The sequence below is a fragment of the Mytilus trossulus genome, chromosome 8 (genome assembly GCF_036588685.1).
Source record: "Mytilus trossulus isolate FHL-02 chromosome 8, PNRI_Mtr1.1.1.hap1, whole genome shotgun sequence".
Lineage (NCBI taxonomy): Eukaryota > Metazoa > Mollusca > Bivalvia > Mytilida > Mytilidae > Mytilus > Mytilus trossulus.
In genome coordinates, this window is record NC_086380.1 from 49,230,334 (window position 1) to 49,256,354 (window position 26,021).

Genomic DNA, 26,021 nt, shown 5'->3' on the forward strand with positions numbered 1-26,021 from the left:
CCGTCGTCGTTAACTTTTACAAAAATCTTCTCCTCTGAAACTGCTGGGCCAAATTAATCCAAACTTGGCCATAATCATCATTGGGGTATCTAGTTTAAAAAATGTGTCCGGTGACCCCGCCAACCAACCAAGATGGCCGCCACGGCTAAAAATAGAACATAGGGGTAAAATGCAGTTTTTGGCTTATAACTAAAAAACCAAAGCATTTAGAGCAAATCTGACGTGGGGTAAAAATGTTCATCAGGTCAAGATCTAACTGCCATGAAATTTTCAGATGGATTGGACAAACTGCTGTTAGGTTGCTGCCCCTGAATTAGTCATTTTAAGGAAATTTTGCCGTTTTTTGTTATTATCTTGAATATTATTATAGATAGAGATAAACTGTAAAGGGAAACAATGTACAGCAAAGTAACACCTAAAAATAAGTCAACATGACCTAAATGGTCAATTGACCCCATAAGGAGTTATTGCCCTTTATAGTAAATTTTTAACAATTTTCATAAAATTTGTAAATTTTAACTAACATTTTCCACTGAAGCTCTTAGGCCAAGTTCAATATAGATAGAATGATTGTAAGCAGCAATAATGTTCAGTAAAGTAAGATATACAAACACATCACCATCACCAAAATACAATTTTGTCATGAATTCAAATGCGTCCTTTGTTTAATATTCACATAGACCAAGGTGAGCGACACAGGCTCTTTGGAGCCTCTAGTTTTGTAAATCTTAGTTGTCTTTTACAAAAATCATCTCCTCTGAAACTACTGTGCCAAATAAAACAAACATGCCCAAAATCATTATTAGGGTATCTAGTTTAAAAATTTTGTACCAGTACACGGCCAACAAACCAAGATGGCGGCTATGGCTAAAAATAGAACATAGGGGTAAAATGCAGTTTTTGGCTTATAACTCAAAAACCAAAGCATTTAGAGCAAATCTGACAGGGTTAAATTGTTTATCAGGTCTAGATATATCTGCCTTGAAATTTTCAGATGAAACGGACAACCCGATGTTGGGTTGCTGCCCCTGAATTGGTAATTTTAAGGAAATTTTGCTGTTTTTGGTCATTTCCTTGAATATTATTATAGATAGAGATAAACTGTAAACAGCAAAAATGTTCAGCAAAGTAAGATTTACAAATAAGTCAACAAAACCAAAATGGTCAGTTGACCCCTTTATAGTCAATTTTTTTAACTATTTTTTCGTTAATCTTAGTTATCTTTTACAAAAATCATCTCCTCTGAAACTACTCGCCAAATTAAACCAAACTTGGCCATAATCATCATTTGGGTATTTAGTTTTAAAAATGTGTCCGGTGACCCGGCAAACCAACCAAGATGGCTGCCATAGCTAAACATAGAACAAAGGGGTAAAATGCAGTTTTTGGCTTATAACTCAAAAACCAAAACATTTAGAGCAAATCTGGCAAGGAGTGAAATTGTTAATCAGGTCGAGATCTATCTGCTTTAAAATTTTCAGATGAATTGGACAACTGGTTGTTAGGTTGCTGCCCCTGAATTGGCAATTTTAAGGAAATTTTGCCGTTTTTATACCCCCGCTTTAAAAAAGGGGGGTATACTGTTTTACCTCTGTCTGTCCTTCCGTCAGTCCGTCAGTCCATCAGTCCGTCAGTCAGTCCGTCCGTCCCATGAATATTTTTCGTCGCATTTTTCTCAGGAACTACAATACAAGGATTTCTGAAATTTAGTTTCAGGGTTTTTCCAAGTCAGCTATACCGTGTGATGCGTTTTCAGATTGATCACTCGACAACTTCCTGTTTACCGAACACTTGTATGATTTTACACATGATAGCCAAGTTGAAAATTTTCGTCACATTTTACACATGATAGCCAATTTGAAAATTTTCGTCAAATTTTTCTCAGGAACTACAATACAAGGATTTCTGAAATTTGGTTTCAGGGTTTATCTAAGTCAGCTATACCGTGTGATGCGTTTTCAGATTGATCACTCGACAACTTCCTGTTTACCGAACACTTGTATGATTTTACACATGATAGCCAAGTTGAAAATTTTCGTCACATTTTTCTCAGGAACTACAATACAAGGATCTCTGAAATTTGGTTTTAGGATTTATATAAGTCAGCTATACCGTGTGATGCGTTTTCAGATTCATCACTCGACAACTTCCTGTTTACCGAACACTTGCATATTTTTACACTATTAATATTATCCACTTGCGGCGGGGGTATCATCAGTGAGCAGTAGCTCGCAGTTTCACTTGTTTGTTATTATCTTGAATATTATTATAGATAAGAGATAAACTGTAAAAAGCAATAATTTACAGCAAAGATAATAAGTCAACATGACCAAAATGGTCATTTGACCCCTAAGGAGTTATTGCCCTTTAAGGTCAATTTTTAACAATTTTCATAAAATTGTTAATTTTTACTAACAGTTTCCACTGAAACTACTGGGCCAATCATTATAGATAGAGATAATTGTAAGCAGCAAGAATGTTCAGTAAAGTAAGATCTACAAACACATCACCATCACCAAAACACAATTTTGTCATGAATTTATCTGTGTCCTTTGTTGAATATGCACATAGACCAAAGTGACCGACACGGGTTCTTAAGAGCCTCTATTTTATGGTTTACTGTTTATGAAGATAGATTAAGCAGGCCCTGAAGTCCTTCAGACTCATGTTGTTGCTATATTAAAAGTAAGATCAATTTTATATTTCTTACAAAAAAGTAAAAACTTGCAGTTTGACATAACATATTTGTTCACGAGGGTAAGTGTAGAATCTACTTGCCCATCTTGAGTACCTGGGATCAGCCCTGGTTTTGGTGGGATTTGTGTTATACATATATATTTTGTAGATTGTTGATTGTCTTTTCATTTATTTTACGACCTAAAAATATTTGTGTGGTTGTATATTGGTATCACCTTGTCGTCGTCGTCGTTTACGAAGACAGATTGTTTCCTGATTTATTTAGGAATTATAGGCCAAAAAAAAAGTAATAATTTTTGCAGTTGCCAGACAATAACTTGTGTTTAAGTGTATACATCTCTCTAAATATATACCACAAGTTTCCATACTACAAAGGGATGATTAGAATTAACTTTTGGGGGTTATGGCTGAAACCACTTAGTCATTAGGGGCACAAAAGGAGGAAAAAGGACAATTAAGACAATTTAAAAGCAGTGTAATGGAGATAATTCAAATCTATTTAAAGAATAATTGTGTATATTTTTGATGAGCTCCCTTTCACTGCTTGTAGATAATGTATTAAGAAATAATTGTCTTGAGATGATTAGCCGAAAAATTATTTTTACATGTAGGAGTTACTAGTTGGTGCAAGAAAATTGGTACCGTTTATTTAATTACTACCACTGGGTCGATGCCTCTGCTGGTGGACTATTAGTCCCCGAGGGTATCACCAGCCCAGTAGCCAGTACTTCGGTTCTGGCATGAAAATACGGATTTTTTGTGTTATTAAAATTTGCTGTTACAAAATATTAGAAATTATTATAAATTAAGGAATGTATCTCCCTCATGCAAAGCTCTGATTCCTTTCACGGATTTGGCTATACCTTTTGGACTTTTTGGGTTGTAGCTCCTCAACTTTTATATAAGCTTTGGATTTCAAATATTTTGGCCACGAGCATCACTGAAGAGACATGTTTTGTCGAAATGCGCATCTGGTGCAAGAAAATTGGTACCGTTTATTTAATTACTATTAATTAATATTAAGTTTAGCCATGACTGTATGTCATTTTATATTTTAAGACTTTTATGATATATTTAAACAGGTAGTTATGGTTATTAAGAAATATGAATTGATATTAGTTTTGGAATAAGGAAAAGGGGTTAGAGTTCAGAGCATTACACAAAAGCAGAAAAAAACGGAGTAATTTTTTATTTTATTTTTTTTGGGGGGGGGGGTGTAAGGGGGCAATTTGCAACAGCATAGTGTATTGCACAAATTCAGATCACAGAGCTCCAGATAAGAATTCACAAATTGGGGTTTTTACCCACCATTTTCTTATATAATTGGGTGATAAAGTTTTTTAATTGCATTATCAATTCCAATTCACCCCTCAGGTTAATATCAAATTGGGTTTTCCACCACCAAGCTCCTTAATGTATTGGGTTTTTTCATCAACACAATATTGAACATTTATGCAATATCAACCCCAGATGTTTTTCCCATCTTAAATTAACATGTTTCTTTCTTTGTCATGTTTGTTAAGCTGTTTTATTTGGTTTAGGGTTATGGTTATTTGCAAGCTGTTTTATTTGGTTTATGCAATGAGGAGCAATTGTAGGTTTAATTTGTGTCCCGTTTCAAACCTTCTGCCAGTTTTGTATTTTCACACAAAAACGGATATGTGTATTCGTCTTATACTCGAGGTCTTTATACCTTTATATTATAAATTCTAACACCAGTGCCTGAGTGTGTATTCATTAATTAACCGTAAAATGAAGAACACAAATAGAATATAAACTCTAATTATACTTGAATGATTTTGTTATATTCAATTTACATAAATCTTAGTTTAGTTGTCTTTAATTGGGACTTTTGGTTTCTGGTGCTTTATCATTATTGATTTTGCCGTTCACTTTTCCAACTGTTGAACTGATAACCTTTTTGACGAAACCCCGTGTTAATTAGCAATGTTCTCGTTAAGGTACGCATACACGCCCGTGCGTTCGATGGAAGCTTCCTAAATGCACTGGCTGAGTCTTGCTGAGGAGTCTTGTTATCATCATTACTTTTCCTCTGCTTTTCAAAAGAAGCAGAAAACATGCTTCTATTCAATATTTTTTACCGGACATTTACTTTCGTTCTAATTCAATGTATGTTATGGATAAATCCTGAGCAATACGAAAAAAATATGACTACATGACACACGCTAATTGGATAAACGGCGAGAGGATCAAAATGGATCTATTTTTAGAACGAAAGGAAATTTCCAATTATAAATATTATAAAAATAGTTTACGCGGCGACTGTAAACAGATAAAGGTAAATAAAGCAAACGGTAGCCAATAAAAGGGTTGAGAACTCATGGTTTTGGCATATAATTGAGTTTTCCTTTGAATTAATTGGGTTATTGAACCCTGTAATGGGCAATTGCATTGGGTTTTTTATTAATTGTATTGCGTGATCACGCAAATACGCAGCTTATCTGGAGCTCTGCAGATCATATGCCTAATTTTAAGTTCTTTGACTACATGTACAGTTATAATTGTGTGTCAGAAACCTATTATGTGTCAAATTATTACAATCCAAATTCAGACTTGTATCAAGCGGCAAAATTGTGTCCATTTTGACCCCAACTTTTCAGGGTTGTACATCTGCGGTCAAATTCAGCTGCACTCAGCGAAGCAATTTATTTTCTATTTGTTGTGTATTGTCTTCTTTTCTATGACTTGAGTTGATTTATTTTCCCTTTGCAAAAGATTACGGAAAAACATTTTCAATTTTAGTTTCTTGTGTATATTTCGGAGTTTAGTATGACGTCCATTAGCACTGAACTAGCCTACAATTGTGTTTAGGGGTCAGATGAAGCACGCCTCCAGGTGCCAAGTTTCTCGCTCTGGTTTTTCTTTGCTCATTAGTTGGGTTGTTGTCTCTTTGACACATTCCCTATTTCCATTCCCAATTTTTCATTTAGAAATGTAGAATTTGGGTTAAAAATGGTAAACGCATCGTTATTTGCCTTGTTATTTACAAAGTTAAAGTTAAAGTTAATAAAATAATTTACATAAGCATTTCTTATTACAGATTTGTATGAGAATAAAATTAAACATTGGGTAGAGGACAAGGAAAAGTTCTTTGAAACTGCAGCCGCCAAGAAGATATTAAGTTTTGTAACTGGAAATTCTGTCACCGTCATAGCTGGTAGTTCTGGAATGGGTAAAACAGCCACTTCACATCAAATTGCATTACATTTACAACAACACGAAGGGTACCAGATTTTGCCAATTTCTGACCCAAAGGACATTGAAAAGTATTATACAAAGGGACTTGCACAAGTATTTGTTTTTGATGATTTATGTGGAGTTTTCAATGTTGATCAGCATTTGATTAACTCTTGGGACAGAGTTTCTAGTCAGATAGAAAGATTTTGTAAGGAAAATAAACATTTTCGAATCCTTGTTACTTGTAGATTACAGATAACAAAAACTCTACAGTTTGAAAAGTTATCTGACAAGTTAAATATGAAAGAATGCAATTTGCTTTCAAAAGATTTGGCTTACACAAATAGTGAAAAACTGAAAATTGCCTCTTGTCATATGGATCAAGAACACGTGCATAAACTTAGCAGGGAGACCATCAGTGGCCTGGACATGTTTCCATTTCTTTGTGATATGTTTGGTAAATCTGATGAGAAAGATATGAAAATGTTTGAATGCCCTATTCAATATTTTGAAGAACAGTTAGATCAGATGCAGTATCAAAATGAGGAGTGTTTCATGGGACTGGGGTTGCTAGTTATTTACAATGACACAATAACAATAAATGTCTTCAAAGATGAGAGTATCGACACAAGATTCAAAAAGATCTTTAAAGAAGTTTTTGAAAGTTTAGAATTATCAAACCGTCCTTCTAAATTGCAAGTTCTTAGGAAATTAGACACCTTAATTGATACTTATATTGAAAAAAATGAATCAATAATAACTAGTAAACATGACATAGTTTTTGGTTTACTTTCTTTATATTTTGGAAAGAAAATGACGAAAACTTTAGTGAAATATGCTACACCAAATTTGATTTCAGACAGAATCCAGTTTGAATCTTTAGAAGAAGAACATGATGAATATACAATTATGATACCTCCATACTTGGAACATTCATACTTTAATCGCATGGAAGAGGAGATAATGAAAAATAATTTTTATGATGTATTTGGAAACATGCAATCCCATATTAAGTTATATCAAGATAAATTTATTGATTTCTTCTCCAAAAAAAAAGATATTATGGAAAAATTACTACACAACAGATGGCCTCTTTATCTTTCATCGATGTATGGATGTAGTATTTTTGTACAGTTTTTGTTGGAGCAACAAAACAATATCCCATCAGAATTACTCCAAGATATCTCTGATAGAACCAGATTTGAAATAGCAGCTCATGACAGTGACACTGAAGATATTGATACTGACTCAGATATGTATAAAATTACACACAAAAATGCACCCTTAGTAGAAGCATGTACAGAGGGCCATTTACAGATAGTTCAAACTCTTGTTCAATATGGATATGATATTGATTGTGTCAAACCTGGACTCCTTTCGCCCTTGTATGCTGCATGTCGTTATGGTCATACAGACATTGTGCAGTATCTCCTGGGATGTAACTGTGCGGTAAATTTGGAAAATTGTGATGGTCAAACAGCCCTTCACGTTGCTTGTATAAAGAATAACCCAGAAATTGTATCAATACTATTAGGAAAAGGCCTTTACATCAACAAACCAGGATTTTGCAAAGAGACTCCTTTTTTTATTGCTTGCAAATGGGGTAATCTAGGTGTTGTGAACATTCTTCTGGAATACAATTGTGATATTACTATATGTAACAATATGAATGAAAGTCCTCTGCATGCAGCTTGTAAAAATGGTCATAAAGATATAGTGGAAGTATTGATAAGAAATAAATGTGATGTTGATATGGTAAACCTTTTTGGCAGAACAGCACTGCATGAAGCTTGCTCTTCAAACTATACCTCATTTCTAGATGAGGAAGATGAAACTTGGTCTATTGAAGGTGAAGAAGTTGACATTCAGTATTATGAACCTAAAGTTGAATATGGTAACACTGTAATTGTGGATAAAATTTCAGACAGCATTGAAACGATTCGGAAAGGAATTGTGCAAATTCTGTTGCATACTAATATAAACCCATGTATTGCCGATTACTTTGGCTACACTGCACTTCATGAGGCAGCTAAAAGTGGTTATTCAACAATAGTGGATATTTTGTTGCAGAAGTTGCTTGAAATGAATAAAATGGCATTAGTAAATGAATATAAACCAGTTGATCTGTACAAATCATTTATCCCGCCACTTTTTTCCTCAAGTAGTAAATGTGTTGTTAATGTATTTGTACAACATACCTGCAACATGAATATTCTAGATTCACATGGTCGAAATGCTTTACATTATGCTAGTGAAAGGGGTCATTTAGAAATAGTAGAATTCTTGTATGACATTGGTTGTAAAATGGATGTTTTGAATGCTTCAGGAAAGAGTGTTCTTCATGCAGCATGTAGGGGAGGAAATGAGGATATTGTGGATTTTTTCCTAAAGAGAGGATGTGACCCTAATCACACTGACAAGTATGGAAATACTCCTTTATTTGTCGCATGTGCGAGATCTAATATAGAGGTTGTAAAAGTATTGATTAAATATCACTGTGATGTTAATAAAACCAATATTGGAGGCTGCAATGCTTTACAAAAAGCATGTTTGAATGGCCGTGTTAACATTGTTGATCTTTTGCTCAAAAATAAAATCAACATTAATCAGGCCGATAATTTGAACAACACTCCACTGTTTTATGCATGTTATCATGGCTACAAAGATGTGGCGAGTTTATTAATGGAGAATAAGAGTGAGTTAAATATTCCTAATAAAGACGGACAAATTGTTTTACACTTGTCTTGCTGGTTGGGGCATCTAGAAATTACGCAGTTACTGTTACAAAATCATTCGAACATTAATCAACCTGATAAATCAAAATGCACACCTTTACATCTGGCAGCCACAGAAGGATACAACGATATAGTTGAATTATTGATTAAAAACGGTTGCGATATAAATGCTTGTGACATCAATGGACGAAATGCTTTGCATCATGCATGCATTCAGCAGGTAGAACATGACAATCTGCTTTGGATAAGTTGTTATTCAAGATATCATCGAAAGGAACATTATCATAAAGAGGTTGTTGTCCTCCTACTGCAAAATAAATGTGATGCAAATCAGGAAGATACCTTTGGTCAGATTCCTTTGCATATAGCATGCGAGACATGTACATCACATAGATATCTAAGATGTATGACAGATATAGTTAAACTGTTATTAGAGAGTGGTTGTGACATAAACAAGTGTGATAACTCGCACAGGTCACCCTTCCTTGTTGCCTGTGAAAAGAAGGAATATGAATCTGAAAAGATTGTGACAATTCTGGTTAAAAACAACTGTGATGTCAATATTAAAGACAACAATGGACAAACTGGACTTGAGATTTGTACATCAAAGGGATTTACTTGGGTGACTGAAATTTTGCTTGATAGTCAAAATTCAAAAAATAAGGCTACAAAGGAAAATGCTTAATTGTATGTTGCAATTGTTAAATTATACATTTGTCTGTGCTTTGATAAATAAAAAGACCAAGATTTTCTTTGGAGTATTGCAAAAAACTATGCGAAAAATGAAACAGTCACGGTTATTAAATTATATTTCAATAAATCAATTGAGAAGCATTTGGCTCTACATTTTGTCAGCTAGAAATATTGTATCTGTGAGCAACAACTTTTGAAAATAGATAAGGAAACATTACAATAAGGTTCATTACAAAACGAAACAATACAAACAAAACAAAAATCAGAAAACAATCATAACAAAAATTAACTAAACTAGAGGCTCTAAAGAGCCTGTGTCGCTCACCTTGGTCTATGTGAATATTAAACAAAGGACGCAGATGGATTCATGACAAAATTGTGTTTTGGTGATGGTGATGTGTTTGTACATCTCACTTTACTAAACAGTCTTGCTGCTTACAATTATCTCTACCTATAATGAACTTGGCCCAGTAGTTACAGGGGAAAATGTTAATAAAATTTTACAAATTTTATGAAAATTGTTAAAAATTGACTATAAAGGACAATAACTCCTTAGGGGGTCAATTGACCATTTCAGACATTTAACTTATTTGTAAATCTTACTTTGCTGAACATTATTGCTGTTTACAGTTTATCTCTATCTATAATAATATTCAAGATAATAACCAAAATAAGAAAAATTTCCTTAAAATTACCAATTCAGGGGCAGCAACCCAACAACAGAATGTCTGATTCATCTGAAAATTTCAGGGCAGATAGATCTTGACCTGATAAACAGTTTTATACATTGTCAGATTTGCACTAAATGCTTTGGTTTTTGAGTTATAAGCCAAAAACTGCATTTTACCCCTATGTTCTATTTTTAGCCATGGCGGCCATCTTGGTTGGTTTGGCAGGTCACGCCACACATTTTGTAAACTAGATACCCCAATGATGATTGTGGCCAAGTTTGGTTTAATTTGGCCCAGTAGTTTCAGAGGAGAAGATTTTTGTAAAAGCTAACGACGGACGACGACGGACGCCGGACGCCAAGTGATGAGAAAAGCTCACTTGGCCCTTTGGGCCAGGTGAGCTAAAAATCAAAGAATGCAAAAAGAGCTTCCTCGGTAAACAGAAGATACCAAATGTTTCAGTGTATTTAATTTAGTGTATTTGAAATGCAATACAACCTTTTTGTGAATGTTAAATAGTCCAGAAGTTTGACCTGCTTTGTCCACTGATTCGAGACATGAAGCTGATTTGAATGATCTTCTCGTCCCAACTGGTACACATCATTAAAAAAACAGGGAATGGGAAAGGATTTGAAGGGGAACTCATTTTAAAAATGTGTTGGTCTATTGCCATCACTATTATTGCATCAGGAGAGTTCGAAGTGCGTGATTAAAAAATTCAGGCCGTCTCTCTGGCCACAAAGAAACACATGAGGTACAACTGAACTGGGTGCACATGATATCTTTCGGATTTGCTTCTTATTTTCGTCTGTTGCTACCTATTCTAGTTTTTTCCTCGCAAACATTTATTCGCACTTTTATAAATACTTGATTCCTGCACTTAGTTTTGTAAAATATTCATTTATATCCTGTCTTATTCTGAACGATTATTTATTTTAATCTCTTACCAGGCCAGGATATTTATTCTCAACCTCCCTCAGAATTCAAATTGTCGTCCCCTTTTTTGAGAAGGGACAATATGTTTACAATATGCCATAAGACTTAGCATAACTGGTAGTGACGACCCTACATACAACACATTATGTACTTCTAGTGTGGAATGGTGACTGGTTCATTTAAATATGCCTCTTGTAGGTAAAAGGAAACCTAAACTCAATCTTCTAGTTGTAGTGTCTCACTGTGTCTGTATTATTTAACGTTTAAATGTTTCCTTCTTGAAATGCTCTTTTTGAGGAAAAGCATTCAATGATTTTTAGATAAATGAGTTTTATTGCACCGTCTTTGTTGGAAGTGTACAAAAGGACCTTAGCCTGCCTAACCTTGTATATACACTCTTAGACACTCTTAGACATATATACAACACCTTTTCTTACCATTTCCCACTTCGCATATCAAAGTTGACATATGAAACTTTCGTCCGTCATAGATTTGTTTTTTTAAAACTGTGCTTGCAATTCTCTGCTTTTCGTGTACATGACTAATCAGTGACTCGATTAAAAAAAGTTGAAAAAGCAAAAAAAAGTACGAAGTTGAACAGCGTTGTGGACCATAAACTCCAAAAGGTTTTGCCTATAATACAACAGTTGATATGATCCTTGGTAACATGTATCAAAATGGTTAAATTTTGGGAACATTTCGAAAACGATATTAACACAACACATCTTTTTGTGAATGTCAAAGATGCATTTTACCCTTTCTTGCCTGTCACAAAACTCTTGCAAAATTTACATCTCATTAGAAATATGCACATTCCAAGTCCGGAGCGTATGCTTTAGTGATTGTCCTAGGTTACTTATATAAACTATAAAAAAAAAGATTTGCTATGATTGCAAACTACCAACAAAAGACCAAATGACATAGAAATTAATATCTATAGATGACCGTAAGGCCTTCAACAATGCGATAAACCTATACCACATACTCGACTATAAAAGGCTCGAAATGACAAATGTAAAACAGTTCAAACGAGAAAAGCGACCTGATTAATGAACGAGAAACAAACATTTTTTATAGCAACACTGAATAACAGGCTCCTGAATTGGGACAGTATCTTGTCTTAGGGGAAAATAAATCCTACTTTGTAGGGATCATTCTGATTCAAACAAAAAATCCTCTGAAACTGATATTATCAAGATGCTTTATTTCTTGATTGACAACATATTTGTTGCGTTCGGAGGACGTGTTTTTCAACAGACTCAGCATTCCAATGGGAACAAATTGTGCCCATCTACTTGCCGACTTGTTTCTTTTTTTATGAGGCTGGATTCATGAAGGAACGTCTTAGAAAGGAAGATTAGAAGTTAGCGATATCCTTTAACTCTACTTTCCGCTATATAGATGATGTTCTTTCGCTAAATAATTCAAAATTTGGTGACTATGTGGAACGCATCTATCCCATCAAGCTAGAGTTAATGGATACTACAGATACAGTTACGTCAGCCTCATATCTTGACTTACATCTAGAAATTGACAATGAGGGTAGGTTGAAAACAAAATTTTACGACAAAAGAGATGATTTCAGCTTTCCAATTGTGAATTTACATTTCTAAGTAGCAACAATTCCAGCAGCAACTCCCAATTGATACGATATTACCGAGCTTGCATTTCCTATCATGATTTTCTTGATAGAGGGTAGCTACTCACAAGGAAACTATTAAACCAAGAGTTTCAAATGGTATAGTTGAAACCACCCCTTCGTAAATTTTACGGACGCCATCACGAGTTGGTTGACAGTTATGGAATAACCGTGTCACAAATGATATCGTATATGTTCCTTACTTCGTAACTACAACCCCCTTCCCTTTCATGAATGTGACCTATTGTAGACTATTTATCGGATTTGTAATCACATTTCAGCAACAAGACGGGTGCCACATGTGGAGCAAGATCTGATTACCCTTTCGGAGCACCTGAGATCACCCCTAGTTTTTGGTGGGGTTCGTGTTGTTTATTCTTTAGTTTTCTATGTTGTGTCATGTGTACTATTGTTTGACTGTTTGTCATTTCCATTTTGGCCATGGCGTTGTCAGGTTATTTTCGATTTATGAGTGACTGTCCCTTTGGTATCTTTCGTCCCTCTTGTACATCCAGGATTAAATTAGTTGAAGACAACAATTATCTCTTAACATGGGACAGTGTTATAGCAGTAAACCATAAGAACAACCTATACAATGACAGTTGAAATGAGTTTAACAGATCGTTTCAAAGCAGAAATACGGGAAAATAATCACAGACTTTGGCAGGATACATATACATCCCCATATAACAACACAAAAAAAGTACAGATCTGAGATTGACAGCTAGTTCAAATATAATCAACAACTAATAATAAAACGCATTATATCTAAAAAAAATGTACTTAAAATAAATATGAGTAAATTTCGGCAGCACATTTATGAAACGTTTTTGTCTTTATTGGTTTTTTGTTTTTCATAATTCAAGCTGTTGGTTTAATCGTTTGAATTGCTTCTTGTTTATCTGAAGCTGCCTAGACTTTTTTTTAGCCTGCGCAGAAAGCTCGACAAAGCGATGGGGCGGCTTTAACTAGCTACTTACAAATTTATTTTTAAGTTGTAGATGTGGCTGTTTCATACTTTGTTAACAAATGCCTTATGTTATGAAGCGTCTGTCAGTCATATTTCCGGTGTCATTGATCGCATCTCCGTGATATTGCGACTATTTGAAAAAAAAGTTAAGACTTTTTGTAATATTAAATTTCTCTTTTATTAGGAGTAATAGGTTAATTATATGTGGTATGTGCGTACCTTGCAATGTCCTTATATGTGCCTGTTAGACCGTTTAAGTCCATATTTCAGATACTACAATGCATAAGCAATAGGTCTACTATTTTTGGTTTAGGGAATGATTGTTAGGTGTATATATCCAACTTGTAGGTTTCATCTGACCTTGACCTCATTTTCGGGGTTCAGCTATTTTTGTGATATTGGTCTTTTTAATACTATATGCAATAGATAAACTATAGTTGGTGTATGGAATTATTTTACAACGTACATGTCAATCTTGCAGGTTTTATTTGAACTTGACCTCGTTTTTATGGTTCATTACTCAATGTTAATTTGTTATGTTTCGGTCTGTTTTCTTAAACTATAAGCAATAGTTCAACTATATTTGGTGTATATAATACTAGTAATGTGTTTATGTCAGTCTGGCATGTTGATTCTGATCTTGTTCTCATGTTCGTGGTTAATTTGTCAATGTTAAATATTCATGGTTGAATTTGGTGTTTCTATCGCTTGATGAATTTCGAACCGCGGTATACATGGTACATTATAAATGGTTCATTGAATGATTGTTAGGTGTAAAATGTCTGTCTAAAAGGATTCATCTAATGTTGAGTACATGTGATCTTGTAGTAGAATATTTGATTCCTATGACAGACATTGAACACGAATTCAATGATAAGTTAAACAGGCGGGACATTTCAGCATGTGTCATAATGTTTTCATTAAGGAGGTTATCAAACAATTGTTTAATGCTGTCTCCTACTGTATTTATAGCCTCTGGTACTATTGAAATAAACTGTTATTAATTACCGTGAACTGGTGGACAGGGCCTCGAAATGGTCAACCTACTAAAATAATCTGGACAGTTATGTAAATTTAGAGAAAATATAATTGTCTATTGTAGTTCCTATAAACCAAGGCACGGACGGATGAACGAACGGAGCCACAGACCAGAAAACATAATGCCCCTCTACTATCGTAAGTGGTGCATAAAAGATATAACCAAGAGCTGTCAGAATAGATTAGCAGTAAAACGTATTTTAAACATTAATTTGTGTTCTGGCATTTTTAAATATCACAAAAATCCAAACTCCTAAATGGTGAATTGCTCATGAGATAACACACAAACACAACTGGAAATACAATTTATCAATCTTTCAAGAACTGTTACTCAATTGTTTAATCTTTCAAGAACCATAACTCCTGATTGGTAAAAGAGAAAATCATGAATAACAAACTTGAATTTTTGTCATCAGTAAAAACATATTAAATTTTAATAAGCATTGGTCAAACGGTTCATGAGTAAATGCACAGACACTACTGGAAATGCCATTTTTCAATCTTTCAAGTACCATAACTCCTGAACAGCAAAGGTGAAAAGCATCATTCTTGAGCTAGACTTCCATTTTTCATCAGTAATAACTTATTTAAATTTGAAAAGCTTTGATTGGACCGTTCATGAGTTAATGTAGGGACATGACTGTGAACGCCATTTTCAATCTTTCACGAATCATAACTCCTGACTGGTAAAAGTATCATTATTGAAATTGACCTCCATTTTGTTGTAAAAGCATATCAAAATCTAAAAAGCTTTGGTTGAACACTGTATGAGTTACAGAGTAAACGCACTGACAACATTTAGCTGAGCACTGCCCAAACATCCTACCACCAAATTGTGAATATCAAACGTACATCACCAAATTAATGACCTATAGAAATACGGTTTAAAATGCTCCAAAAGCAAAACATTTCTCAGGGGGTCGATATTATATGCTCCAAAATAAATTAATTGTAAATTTGTGGTTTAAAAGATTTGCCCAATGCAGTTAATCATTCAAAAGAGGAAAAACAATTGTACACAAGAGACAACATGACAACTAATGACTAGTCAACACAAACCCCATTGAAAACTGGGTTAGATCTCAGGTGGAAGGGTAGGCTGATACCAATAACAAATTTTTGTAGGTGTTTTATTATAAAAATATTACTCCAAATAAATATGACAGATTGAATACCATTCCTAATTAAACATGAACATTCCTTGTTTTAGGTAGTATTCATTTTTATGGACTGTTGTTTGACTTTTTCAGTAATCTAAGTTCCTTCAAACTATGGATTGAGATTGGTATCTTTGTATTCTTTTTTCTCTTAAAACCTATTTTGCAGTATTGAGATACTGTGAACAAATTATAACATGTAAAGTAGTTCCAGATTTTATGGATTTCTTTTTAATCTGATGTCTTGGAAAAGACAACACTACAAATCAACAAGTTAATGAAGAAGAATGACCAGAAACAGCATAAAATATGTGTCAAGTAATTAATAAATGTAATACCTTGGATACCTTTTTTTTTTATCAAAATTTGAAGAGTTTTAAAACCAATGTAAAATATGAGGTAAATATTTTAGATATAAATGTCAGTACAATGTATAACAATATACTTTGTATACCAAACAAAGAGAGTTTATACAGTTTCTTAAGTTGCATGAAGTCTAAACAAGTGAAACTGCGAGCTACTGCTCACTGATGATACCCCCGCCGCAAGTGGATAATATAAATAGTGTAAAATATGCAAGTGTTCGGTAAATAGGAAGTTGTCGAGTGATGAATCTGAAAACGCATCACACGGTAAAGCTGACTTATATAAATCCTGAAACCAAATTTCAGAAATCCTTGTATTTTAGTTCCTGAGAAAAGTGTGACGAAAATTTTCAACTTGGCTATCATGTGTAAAATCATACAAGTGTTCTGTAAACAGGAAGTTGTCAAGTGATCAATCTGAAAACACATCACACGGTATAGCTGACTAAGATAAACCCAGAAACAAAATTTCAGAAATCCTTGTATTGTAGTTCCTGAGAAAAATGCGATGAAAAAATAAATAGTGTAAAAATATGCAAGTGTTCGGTAAACAGGAAGTTGTCAAGTGATGAATCTGAAAAAGCATCACACGGTATAGCTGACTTATATAAATCATGAAACCAAATTTCAGAATTCCTTGTATTGTAGTTCCTGAGAAAAGTGTGACGAAAATTTTCAACTTGGCTATCATGTGTAAAATCATACAAGTTTTCGGTAAACAGGAAGTTTTCAATGATTAATCTGAAAACAAACGCATCACACGGTATAGCTGACTAAGATAAACCCTGAAACCAAATTTCAGAAATCCTTATAATGTAGTTCCTAAGAAAAAAGCGACTAAAAATATTCATGGGACGGACTGACTGACAGACGGAATATCCATGGGACGGACTGACTGACAGACCGACTGATGGACGGACAGACAGAGGTAAAACAGTATACCCCCCCTTTTTTAAAGCGGGGGTATAATGATGAACTAAACTATCCACACCAGTCAGCACCATCAATTATTAAAGTTCATGATCAAATAATAACTTGGTTAATAAATGTTGTTTAACCGTACAAAGTTTTCTATCAGTTTGTTGCGACTTTCAAGATGTAAAATGTCTAATGGTCTGGAATAATAAATTATAGCTCTGTCAGTTTCATCAAGTTCAACATTCTTGCACAGCTTTTCATAATGACTCTTTGACATTTCCAATAGAGTAAAGTATACCTGAAACATAAAAAAAAATCTACAATATTATATGAAACTTATCATGCTTTTTTCCAAACATTTAACAACTTCTTAAAATAAATTTAAAGTTTCTTTTCTAACTAGACATATAGTGTACTTGACACTAAATTATTATATAATTTTCATATTTTAGCACAAACTTATTTTAAATACGTATCCAACAATTCTTTGGCTTTAAATCTTAAATTTTTTTAAATGTCCACAGATCTTTTGCTGCAACATTTCAGATATTTTAGGGAAGTTTTGCATTTAGGTTGAAGACCAAAGTTCCTGAAGTCTGTTTCAAAAAAATACTTAAGACTAAGATTGATCATAAGTTATGAACAATACAGTATACTTACAATCTTTTTATATAGATTAGTCTGTTTGTTTTCCTGTTTGAATGGTTTTACACTAGTAATTTTGGGGCCCTTTATAGCTTGTTATTCGGTGTGAGCCAAGGCTATGTGATGAAGGCTGTACTTTGACCTATAATGGTTTACTTTTTTATATTGTTATTTGGATGGAGATTTGTCTCATGGCAATCACACCAAATTTTCCTAAATCTATCTATGATTTGGCTTCAGACAAGTAAATATTTTTTTAAATTGTTTAAAAATTAACTTTCCAAGTGGAGATAACTCAGACAATTTAAAGCTACATTGTGTGCTTAACATTTATTGTTTTGGTTTTGTAACAAGAAAACAAGTATTGTAAACCTATTTGCATCTTATCTATTACTTCTTTAAATCATTCTTTTTTCTTGTTAGATCAGTTATTTAGGGTTTTTTTCTGTTTTGTTAACTTATAGGGTTTCAAGAGCAGAGAAAATCTAATGAAATTTCTGATGTGTGTACTAATGTATATGTAGAAGGTTGAAGGGCATGTGCATGTTAACAAAACCTTTCTACAATATTCTAAGGTGAATAAAAAATGAAGTGACGGATAATTTAATCCTCATTTTTGTAGTGTTTAAAAACTGATTTAGCCATTAGAAAGACATTTTGTCTAAAGTCCACTTAATAACTAAGATTAATATATGAAAGAACTAATGTTTACCTCTAGAAGAGAAGTTATCAGTCTCTGTTTATTGTATATCTACGTTAACAAGGATGTTAGTTTTCTTGTAAGAGTTGTTTTGCATTTGTCATTTTGTTATTATTGGACCATTTATAACTGACTATGTGGTCGTCGTTTAACGCTATACCGTGAACTTTAGTTAATTTCTATGTTATTTAGTCTCTAGTAGAGTGTTGACTTGAAGGCAATTATGCCACATTTTATTGTTTTTAAATTGTGTGCATTTATATACAACTGGACATAAATTATAAGCTTTATAATTTATTGATCTCCCTTTGAGATTTGTAAAACAACATGACCCTATAGAGCTTTTAACTTCCTCGTCTACAATAACAATGAATAAGATATCATAGCTAACCTTGGTGCCATCTATAATCAGTCCTGGTGATGTCAGCTTTGATATGTGGTCATCTAAACCATATTCATGAAGGTCCAGCAGAAGTTCACCGGCATGCTGTCCAAGAACTTTCACATTCAAATCAGCAATTATTTCTGGTATTGGTTCTTTTGAAATGTCCAGTAGCTGTCCAGATGACCACCTAGATATACCAGACGATGAGCAAGATTCAGATTCTTCAGTTGAAAAGTGTGACCTTTTAAATCTCTTTCTTTTTCTCTTTTTTTCTGGATGTTCTAAACCTTCAAATTTCTTAGCATTTTTCACCTGCAATTGAAAAAATTTTACAAAGATATAATTACACTAAGTTTTATTAGTCCTTATCTCAATGGTTGAAATATATTTTCATGGATTCAATAGGAATAATAAATTCCATCATTTGTTATTCAACTAACGACTTCTTAACTGGTACTTACTGCTTATTCCCTTCAACTAGGTCACAGATATTGGAAATATTTTGGCATGTCTATAATTAATAAACAGCTACACCATGAGAGCATACTATGCCATATCAGAAAACAGGAGTGATAAGAGATAATTTTTTAATGATTGATTATTCTTTAAACAGAGACAAATCACAAACTTCCAAAGTTGACATGGTAAATTGACACTAAAAAGCATCAAAATATGATAACACTTTCTTATATTTAACACCTACCTATAGTTTTTGAGTAATTGTCCAAAATGTTGACAAAGGAAGGACAGATGGACAACAGTGTACCATCATACCATAATTTGTCCTGTTAACAGGAACATAAAATTGTTAAAAAAAACCAACATATTGAAATAATTTATTTTTCTAAATAAAGGAATATTTGTGAAGAAAGCACTATCTTAAAATGATAAAATCACACTGAATACCATTTTTTCTAATGAAGTTATAAGGATGAATAAAAATATGTGTGGCTGAAGTGACCCTACCTATCCTAATTTTCATGATTTAAGTCTCAATAGTAGCCTACTCTAAAGATTTTTTTGTCATCTTTCATTAAGTTCAAGTCCGAAAGTTATAGACTCAATGTTAAAATAAAACATAAAATAAAAAAAATCCCTACCTATCTATAGCTCAAGAGCCTCCCTAACTATTTTTTAGATGTAACTGGAACCCCACATACTTTTTTATTTGGCACAAGTTTCTGAAACATACATTTCTGTTTTAACGCTGTTAAAAATAATGAATAGTCATCAAAGACTTAATATTTCAGTGTGTATATCAGTCAAAGAATGATCTAATTACAAAAAAACATTACAAAACATCAAAATAAGCTCAAGTCCTAAGTCAGGAAATTGTTGTTCTGTGGTTATCATTTGTTGGTGTAGTTCATACATGTAGGTGTTTCCTGTTTCTTGTTTATAGAGATTGGACCATTTGTTTTCCTACTTGAATTGTTTTACACTAGACATTTTGGGGCTTGCTGTTCAATGTGAACCAAGGCTTCGTGTTGAATGCCATACTTTGACTTATAGCTATAATTGTTAACTTTTTATACATTGTGATTAGGATGGAGAGTTGTCTCATTAGCACTCATACCACATTTTCTTATTCATATTGACATCATCCTGTTGTGATCTTAACTAAACATGGATTTTTTGTGTTCATGCTTGATGATCCTTTGATTAAATCAGATCTATAAAACAGAAAATTATTTATCACATGATTAGCAGCACATTAAAACCACACCAATACACAGTATTAACCATTAGTTCCAATATTTACAACAACAAGATACATATAAAGAAGTTGACCAAGCAAACTTTATTTCTATGGAAAAAATGCTCTCTTAAATAGATATAGTAAAAATTTACTGCGATGAAATAGTTACCTCATGAATAGATACAACAGTAGTTGGCTTAACTGGTGCACAATTATCATTCATTAAATGCCCCTGTTTGTAGAAACGACAATCTGGATTTGAAATGACACGCTTACATCCTCTCAAATTACACCAAATAGACTCATCTCCACTTGAACACCGCCTAGTATAAACAAAATCAAACAGAAACCTGAATGAATATACAGATTTTTTCTGATGGTATAACCAACATCAATACAATAATCTTACACATGTTACAAAAAGAAAGAAATGTAGATAAAATGTGTTAATGAAATTCTATTAATCATATTTTCAATGCCTTCATTCAATCTTTTTCTGTAGTGAATTGGAGAGTCATTGGCAGTCATACCATATCTTCTTACTTTTATATTGTCTGTATTTTATAATTATCGGGGCATAAAACTATAAAAAAAAATAATATCCCTTTGACATGTTTGAGATTTGTAAAACAACATAGCAATATAGCTTTTAACTCATCTTTAAAAAGAAACCACAGCGAACCTTAGTGCAGTCTTTAATCAGTCCTGGTGACCATGGTGATGTTAGCTTTGATATATATGTGGTAATCTGAACCTTATTCATGAAGGTGCAGCAGAAGATCACCAGCATGCTTATACACTTTTACAATTTTATGATTATATTTAAACAACAACTTAATAATAAAATATACTGTGAATTCAGAAATTATCGCAATGTTTTTATTATCAGGATTATTGCTAAAATGCAACAATCACAGTAATTTAAACTCATATTTTAAAAATTTGTATATAAACATGATAAATTAAAAAGGATTTTTTCTAAATATTACAAAAATTAAAATTGCGATTTAGTCTAAAATGACAAAATTTGCATTTATTAATGTATGCAATAATTTCTAAATTTACAGCGGTTGAAAAAGTAAAAGACTTTGAGTTATAGTTGTCAATACTTACTCCCCCTCCAAGGAACATATTTCACCAAGTGTAAGGACTAACTGAGTAAACATGCCTTCATTCAATCTGTAACGAGCCCTTCTCTGTTTCTGAATTTTATCATGCAGTCTATATAATGCAGTGATAAACCTATCACCCTTCAATGTGCTGACAGATACTTCACTGAGGAAAAAACAAAGATTTTACATTAATGTTAAACAAATATAATGTACATGTACCAATGTTGGTGCATGTATGCAAGTTTTTAATTTTTCCCAGTATTTCTAAGTGGTATTTCTAAGTGGGCAATACACAGGTTTATAAGGCTTGCATCATGTGGTACGTACATTGTATCTGGTGAAAATTTGTCTCATAGGCAATCATACCTCTAGAACATCTTATTTTTCAGTGATTTATTTATTAGAATTCCTTCAATCTACATGTTTCTTCAGTAACTATGAGTCTTAGAATGCCATATTTCATGTATTTTTAACTTTTGTCTTTCTCATGTTTACATGTATCATGTGTATGTTCACTCTATTATTGTTAGTTGGTTTTTAGTGCTTAATACAGATCTGATAACCAATGATGAGTGAAGCCATTTCCAAGTGATATCATGTAAATGTATATATTATATTAATAAAAAAAAAAATTATTTATATTCTAATTACTTCACTCACCACTGCATGCCCACCTTAAGTTTTATGAGTCTTTTGACACACTGTATTGTTGATCACAAATGACATCAAGTAAACTATCAGAGCAGAAAGGAGACTGTCAAATTTGGATAGACTGTACATGTACATGTGCAGATATATTTGGTTCAATTAACATACATTGTACATGTAAGATACATGTACATGTATTCTATTCTTACTACATTTTCATGGTACATTGGACATGTATATATATTCTGTTAACAACACTAACGCTGAACTCTCTTGATGGCGAAGGACACATAATTATGTCCTTGTCTTAATTTATGCAAGCTTGGGCATGTTGGGATCATTTCTATATACTGGTACATGTACAAAATGTATGATTTTTGAAATAACACTTTTCACCACCGAACACCACCGCACACCACCGAACAACATAACAGTTAATTTTTACATCTTTTTTCTGTTAAATATAATATTTTAAGCTATCAATTCGACAATTTAAGATTAAGAGACCAAATATCAACATCGAACATACAAAGAAAGTCTATAATATTAATTACTCAACTCAAACGGCCACAACTGGACACCTCAAATATTTGTTTTCTTCATTTTACTTATTCTACTTGTACAAGTGTATTTTATTTACTCGAAGAAGTAAAAAAAAATATACACATATAAGTAAATTTGTAGGATACTTATACAAGTGAATTTTATTTACTTGTATAGGTAAAAAAAAAATTGGCTAAATTATGTCCCTTTGGCATTCAGATTTTTTTACTTGTATAAGTAAACTAGAGGCTCCAAAGAGCCTGTGTCGCTCACCTTGGTCTATGTGAATATTAAACAAAGGACGCATTTGAATTCATGACAAAATTGTGTTTTGGTGATGGTGATGTGTTTGTATATCTTACTTTACTGAACATTATTGCTGCTTACAATCATTCTATCTATATTGAACTTGGCCTAAGAGCTTCAGTGGAAAATGTTAGTTAAAATTTACAAATTTTATGAAAATTGTTAAAAATTGACTATAAAGGGCAATAACTCCTTATGGGGTCAATTGACCATTTAGGTCATGTTGACTTATTTTTAGGTGTTACTTTGCTGTACATTGTTTCCCTTCACAGTTTATCTCTATCTATAATAATATTCAAGATAATAACAAAAAACGGCAAAATTTCCTTAAAATGACTAACTCAGGGGCAGCAACCTAACAGCAGTTTGTCCAATCCATCTGAAAATTTCATGGCAAATAGATCTTGACCTGATTAACAATTTTACTCCCTGTTAGATTTGCTCTAAATGCTTTGGTTTTTGAGTTATAAGCAAAAAACTGCATTTTACCCCTATGTTCTATTTTTAGCCATGGCGGCCATCTTTGTTGGTTGGCCGGGTCACGCCACACAATTTTTAAACTAGATACCCCAATGATGATTGCGGCCAAGTTTGTTTAAATTTGGCCTGGTAGTTTCAGAGGAGAAGATTTTTGTAAAAGATTACCAAGATTTACGAAAAATGGTTAAAAATTGACTATAAAGGACAATAACTCCTAAAGCGGTCAACTGACTATTTTGGTTATGTTGACTTATTTGTAGATTTTACTTTGCTGAACATTATTGCTGTTTACAGTTTATCTCTATCTATAATAATATTCAAGATAATAACAAAAAACAGCAAAATTTCCCTAAAATTACCAATTCAGGGGCAGCAACCCAACAACAGGTTGTCCGATTCATCTGAAAATTTCAGGGCAGTTAGATCTTGACCTGATGAACATTTTTACCCCACGTCAGATTTGCTCTAAATGCTTTGGTTTTTGAGTTATAAGCCAAAAACTGCATTTTACCCCTATGTTCTATTTTTAGCCGTGGCGGCCATCTTGGTTGGTTGGCGGGGTCACCAGACACAATTTTTAAACTAGATACCCCAATGATGATTATGGCCAAGTTTGGATTAATTTGGCCCAGCAGTTTCAGAGGAGAAGATTTTTGTAAAAGTTAACGACGACGGACGCAGGACGACGACGGACGCCGGACGCCAAGTGATGAGAAAAGCTCACTTGGCCCTTCAGGCCAGGTGAGCTAAAAATCATCCTTTCTTCTTTTCTTGAATTCTTAAGATTTCTTTGCTCTAATACAATTTTAAATTGTGTACCCTTTGCAGATGTCTTTGATTATCATTCAAGTGTAATTTCATGGACATGCAATTTGTCTGTTATCTTCTTAACACTGCTTATTTACAAGCCCCAAAGGAGCAATTTTTGAATGCCTTGCGCAAATATACAAGATCTTTGCTCAATTAGTTTCTTTGATGAATTAATGAGCTGAAACATTGAACTTTAATGAAAAAATTTGAGCAAACCTGGGAAAAATCATTAAAGGTATGATTTTACATCTCAAAACTTGAGGATTTTTGTGGGATTGTAAGAAAAATTTACTTATACAAGTAAATTTTTCAGAAAATTTAGGGGAGATTATTCAAACATTATTTATTTACTTATATGCGTATATTTTTTTTCACTTCTTGAAGTAAATAAAATACACTTGTACAAGTAGTACCCCTGACTGTAAAATAGTTATACCAATAATAAGAAAAGAGACAATGTTAAAATCCTGTACAACATTTAAATATTTAATGTATAAGTATAAAAGTCCGAGGTAATTATAGATATCAAATGATTCTTCACACACGATGTAATCCGGAAAATAGTGATGAATCCGGAGAAGGTTTTCAGTATTGATTATCGACATTTTCAGAAAAATGATGTACAAAAAAATAAAAAAAATGGTTAAATTATATGTAATTTGATTGATTTTATCGTGTTATTGTATAAACTCACAGATTTTCTTAGTGGTTAATGCTTTTTTGGGTGTTCGGCGGTGTTTGGTGGTGTGCGGTGGTGTTCGGTGGTGAAAAGACCCACCCAAAAATACTGGCCACAAGAGAGTTTTAAGGTTTAATAGTTTGGTCTTACTTGCATGTCTGAAGTTCATTTAAACTTTCTCGTTTAGGTAATAATCTGTCAAGCTTCTCTTTTACCAAAACTGGACTGTGACAAAATTCGTGCAAATTTGAATCAAACTTTAGAAAATTCTGCAGACAAGACACATATTGTTTTTGTTTTTCGTCAAGTTCATGTAACATTTGCATAGTTTGTAATACATCTGTTGGATTTAGAAGGTAATCATTCTTGTAAAAAACATGAAGGAGATTTGTATGTGTTAATTTCCAGTCTGAAGTTCTATCAGGTAAAATTTGTTTTGAACCTCCACAACTGTTTACAGATTTTCTCTCAGGTTCATGTATCTTACAAAAATCACGAATCGCTTTCAAACTGTCCTTATCAGACATTGAATCGCTTGAATGCGACTCTGTCTCGTCTGCAATCTGGAAAAGCATCTTAGATTAGAATAATTATTAAAAACAGAAAGGGACAAGAATTGCTAGGGGAATGAAGACAACATTATCACTGTGTGTCATAAAACAAGTACGTCCGTCCGGGAACGTTCACCTGTTCTGTTCTGGTATGTACCTCCGTTTATCGAAGCAATTTACTTATCAAATGAGCATTAAAATCTTAAATACTGAAAAAGCGGATATCGTTATAGGCACAATATAATAAAATATAATTCAAAAATAAAATAGTTTAAGCTAGTAAAGATGTATTAAATAAGAGTTTCAACGGAAATGCAACCTTGATGTCTTTTCAAACGAAATTCTATGAAACTCTTCCATTTCTAGTTTTTCATTTTTTTTATTTTTCCAAGTTGTATTGAATGATACAATTAATAATTGCTTTATTTTTGGACATTTGACGTAGG

The 26,021-nt window shown here is 33.1% G+C and overlaps 2 protein-coding genes across 2 annotated transcripts in view; one reads left to right on the forward strand and one right to left on the reverse strand.

Moving 5' to 3' along the window:
• The window catches only part of LOC134681084 (uncharacterized), a 95,447-nt gene extending 86,027 nt beyond the window's left edge, over nucleotides 1-9,420 (forward strand). Inside the window, exon 6 of the mRNA XM_063540502.1 lies at nucleotides 5,759-9,420. Within this exon, the coding sequence (XP_063396572.1) occupies nucleotides 5,759-9,315 (3,557 nt within the window). The 3' untranslated portion in view covers nucleotides 9,316-9,420. The remainder of the gene's footprint in view (nucleotides 1-5,758) is intronic.
• Nucleotides 9,421-15,994: 6,574 nt separating this feature from the next.
• LOC134681086 (uncharacterized) lies at nucleotides 15,995-25,674 on the reverse strand. The gene is made up of 5 exons (XM_063540505.1): nucleotides 25,175-25,674; nucleotides 21,560-21,721; nucleotides 20,616-20,769; nucleotides 18,754-19,059; nucleotides 15,995-17,315 (listed from the first exon to the last, which is right to left on the reverse strand). Exons 1-5 carry the CDS (start codon nucleotides 25,597-25,599, stop codon nucleotides 17,139-17,141), a joined length of 1,224 nt encoding a protein of 407 aa, XP_063396575.1. The 5' UTR covers nucleotides 25,600-25,674; the 3' UTR covers nucleotides 15,995-17,138.
• Nucleotides 25,675-26,021: the final 347 nt, after the last annotated feature.

Excerpts from the sequence above, each read along its gene's own strand:
- LOC134681086 (XM_063540505.1), bottom strand. The coding sequence starts at position 25,599 with ATGCTTTTCCAGATTGCAGACGAGACAGAGTCGCATTCAAGCGATTCA. Across the intron at positions 20,770-21,559 it reads ATATGTTCCTTGGAGGGGGA|GCGGTGTTCAAGTGGAGATG; the intron begins GTAAGTATTGAC and ends TGTTTATACTAG. Across the intron at positions 17,316-18,753 it reads TGATTATAGATGGCACCAAG|GTATACTTTACTCTATTGGA; the intron begins GTTAGCTATGAT and ends TTTATGTTTCAG.